At 35.4% G+C, this 3,812-nt stretch overlaps 1 protein-coding gene across 1 annotated transcript; it reads left to right on the top strand.

Annotated features, from left to right (window-relative positions):
* The first annotated feature begins 225 nt into the window (after nucleotides 1-225).
* On the top strand, nucleotides 226-3,192 carry LOC130052865 (uncharacterized). The gene is made up of 3 exons (XM_056159000.1): nucleotides 226-285; nucleotides 480-634; nucleotides 794-3,192. The coding sequence occupies exons 1-3, from the start codon at nucleotides 226-228 to the stop codon at nucleotides 1,656-1,658; spliced, it is 1,080 nt and encodes a 359-aa protein (XP_056014975.1). The 3' UTR covers nucleotides 1,659-3,192.
* The last annotated feature ends 620 nt before the right edge of the window (nucleotides 3,193-3,812 follow it).

Here is a 3,812-nt window from a genome sequence, read left to right on the forward strand (position 1 = left end):
ATTCACATCAGTTAACAGAGACACGTTAGGGATAGGACTTGTAAATTCCATGACTGACGCATTATGGTACATAGATGGCAATCACGACACATTAGCAGACAGGGCATGCCCTGTTCCTGCACCTCTTGAACATTTTAAAAATTACTACTGTCCAGAAAAACGAAAAAGAAAAAGGTTGATTGTTCTGTGTTGAATGAAAATATACTGAGAAATCATGCGACAGCAATGATGGTGCTCTGTGAAAAGAGTTTTTTTCAGAGAGAGCAGTGGTCAGCTGTCAAACAGGTATGTCACACCATTCCATATTTGTTAAATTTTTTAAGCTTTAAATTGACTGGCATTGTAAATTTGTATTACAGTGGCTTTAAACTTTTTATAGACATGAAATATACACATGTATATTACATTGATTATATTTATTGAATGACAGTAAAACATTCTTTGTGCAAATTGAAAATGTGTTTCCTAGTATTTTTTAGGTTATATGTAGTTTGGCAGAATCATTGTCAAAGTATGCCAACTACTTATCATCCAAAAAGTCACAAGACTCAAAGAAACCTAAGCAAGCCACTGATAGAGAACATTTTGAAGTGTTAAGACAATCACATCACATTCAACCAGGTCCTGCTAGCAGGTAAATTTCAAATAAATGTTAAAATAAGTTAAAATTTAGTCCCTCCATATGTGGCTTGCACATTTGAAATAAAAGTTGAAACTTCTCAGTCTTAGTCAGTTGATTGCATTCCCTCTCAAATGTTAAATTCCATGCTATTTTTTTCGTTTCTTTTTTTAGATACAAGATGCTCCACAATGCTTTTATAGCAAGCAAGCCTTATGAAAGCATCCTTGTCAATGACTATTCACCAGAAGATGCAAGGAGGCGCCATGAATTCATGAAGCAAATTGTGGTTCCTGTCAAATGTATTAAGTTCACTTATAGTGGAAGCAAGGAGCACTTAGTTTTTATTTGGAAAGTTGACAGTTCTGATTCAGAGAGTCAGATTCTTTCCAGAAATATGGAAATTTCTTCAAGGTTACGAAAAAACTTACCCGTTTACCATACACGAGCAATGAGAAGAGAGTTTCTAAGCATGTTTGGAAAACAGATACATGGGAAAACAGGGTTTCTTCGGGAAGCATACAGACGTTTAACTGGTGATAACCCTGCGAGTATTAACTACACTACAAGTGAAATGGACAAAAGAATTTCTAATATTTTAGAAATGGAGGATTCTGATTTGATATGTGATCTGAGAGTCAACAACACTGGTCAGCCAGAAAAATATGAAAAGTTTCTTGAAGAATGTCAGAATTACATTGGTTCAAAACTGGAAACAGCTGTAGATGATAGAAGACATGATGCAGTGACAAAGGATTTTGATGTTGTAACACATTTAGCAAATGCATTCTCAGTGAGAGATTTTTATGAACAGGTTGTTAGCAGGTGTCCGGAAAATACACCTATACCATCTAAAGAATGGCTACGTCTGCAGTTCTGGCCTAGAAATTGTCATTTTAAAAGTTCTGCAAGATATACTGGTAAACTTAAAGTGAAATTTATGATCCAAAGTCGTCAGTTTCGAAAGTCACATGAGGACATGCATTATGCATCTGCCTTATTTAGATATGAAAAGGAATTCTGTTTACGTTTTAGATAGCACTGTAATTTACTTTGTGTAGATGATAAACATAAAGTTAAAGTTGGAGAGCCAGGATATCCAGTAGCCGCAACTGAAAGAGGAAAATCTGTTCTTGTAGCTATGGGAAAACGATTTGAAGTAAGTGATCATGACTTTACAAAATTTTCTATCACTCCAAGTGTGGCACTTTCTGTGAAAATTCCTGATTCTATCGAGGAAACATTTTATGATGGAAAAGTTTCAGTTTTCCTGAAAGAATCTGTGTTTGAACCTTCGTCTCCTTGGAGGTATGCTGCTGAAATGCTTCAAGTAATTGATCATGCAAAGCCAATAGTGGCCATTTACAGCGATGGTGGCCCTGATCATCGTGTTACATATGGTAGTGTTCAGCTTTCTCTCATAAATGTGTTTTTACAAGGTGACTTTGATATGGTTGTTGCAGTAAGAACACCTCCTTGTAATAGCTGGAAAAACCCTGCGGAGCGTATAATGTCAGTTCTAAATCTGGGGTTCCAGTCTGTAGGTTTAATGCGGGCCAATCTAGACCAGAAATATGAAAAGTTACTCACCTCTCTATCATCCATGAATCAAATAAGTGACAAGGCTGAGAGTGATAGCGGCAAGGGGCTGGCTACTTATGTGAAAGACTCTATAGAACCAGTTAAGTCTCTGCTTTCTGGTGTAACAATGCGCTTAAAATGGAAAGACAATAACCTTGAATGCAAACAATCTGCAACTAATCAACAAATACGGGATCTTGCATGGAACATGACTGGTATTGATGACATTGATCCACTACACACCACGCAAACTGACCTTAAGAGCAAATCTAAACTGCAGGACTTCCTAACCAAACACTGTAGATTGCGCCATTACATGTTTTCTGTCAAAAAGTGTGGTTTAGCATCCTGCTTAATTTGCAAAGCTCCTAGACTTCCTGAAGAAGTCTTTAATGATTTGTGTCACCTTCCTGATCCTACACCAAGTGATGGGGAGAAGTAAAAATCCTTCAATGATGTTTACAAAACAAATACATCTGAAGACTTCAGACCTTCATTAAAAGTATCTCTGAATGGACAGTCAGGAATATCTGCTCATGGAATGCCCTTTTCTCCATCTTCACAATATGCCAAAAATGTGGAAATGGTTATATTATGTAATCAGTGTGAAAAACCAAGAGTACTCTATTGTAAAACTGTTGTCAGAGGTACTTCAAGAACACAGTTACAGAGATCTTTGAATGATTTAGAATATTCATGTGGGTCAAGTTTTATTGATGTTGAATGTGAGGACTCTCATATCTTGAAAAAAGTTTTTGTCAGAAAAAATTTGAAGTGCAGTTATACTATTGAAATTCCATATTTTTCTGCAGGATTTGAACCTATGTGTTATTATTGTGGTGATGATGATGGTCTTCAGGCATCTGATGATGATTATCCATTATGTTTGAAATGTAAAAATGAAGGAAAGAAAGTTGTAAAGAGGCGTACACGTACAAAATAAATTGTAAAATCAAATTGGTATACATTTTGTGAAATTAAAAGATTAAATATTGTTTTGTTTACTCATATTTTTATTAGCATTAACGGTGTAAAAATATAGAACAATTGTTATCAATCAAAAGAACGTGAAATGAATATTTTTAAAAAATAAAATCCACCCACCCGCCCCATTTTTTTTGCAAATCAGGATGAGAATCTAAATATTAATTTTATGTGGCCTAATGTATGTATGCATATCAGTTGTCATTTACAAATTGAATAGCGGGGGGGGGGGGGGGCTGTCTTCCTGTGGCTTATTTTGTATCTGAGTATTGCGAAAAACGTTTGTTCAAATCAACCTTACAACCAAAGCGTAAAAAAATGTGGCGTGGATCTACTGTAACGGGACTTTCAGTATTCCCGTGTATATCTCCGTGTTCAAAAAGAATAACGAAAGTTTCAGTGTTTAAGAATAAATATTCTTATTAAAATCACAGGTATTTACAAATTAATTAGCAAGATATGAAACAGCATCATAATAAGTACAAGGGAGTGTGATATTTACCATTTAAAAGCTGTATAATTCTGAATTTAGCCCCAATCTAATTAAAATCAGACTTCTTAGATCCGCGTCGTATACTTTGCGTAAGTAGCGATTGTGAGCGTATCCTAGGATCTGATCTTAATTAGA

Source organism: Ostrea edulis, chromosome 3 (genome assembly GCF_947568905.1).
Source record: "Ostrea edulis chromosome 3, xbOstEdul1.1, whole genome shotgun sequence".
Lineage (NCBI taxonomy): Eukaryota > Metazoa > Mollusca > Bivalvia > Ostreida > Ostreidae > Ostrea > Ostrea edulis.

What these genes read in the sequence shown, in the direction of transcription:
- LOC130052865 (XM_056159000.1), top strand. Translation starts at nt 226, where the DNA reads ATGATGGTGCTCTGTGAAAAGAGTTTTTTTCAGAGAGAGCAGTGGTCA. An exon ending in AGTGGTCAGCTGTCAAACAG is followed by an intron (nt 286 to 479) that starts GTATGTCACACC and finishes AGTATTTTTTAG; the next exon opens with GTTATATGTAGTTTGGCAGA. An exon ending in CAACCAGGTCCTGCTAGCAG is followed by an intron (nt 635 to 793) that starts GTAAATTTCAAA and finishes TTCTTTTTTTAG; the next exon opens with ATACAAGATGCTCCACAATG.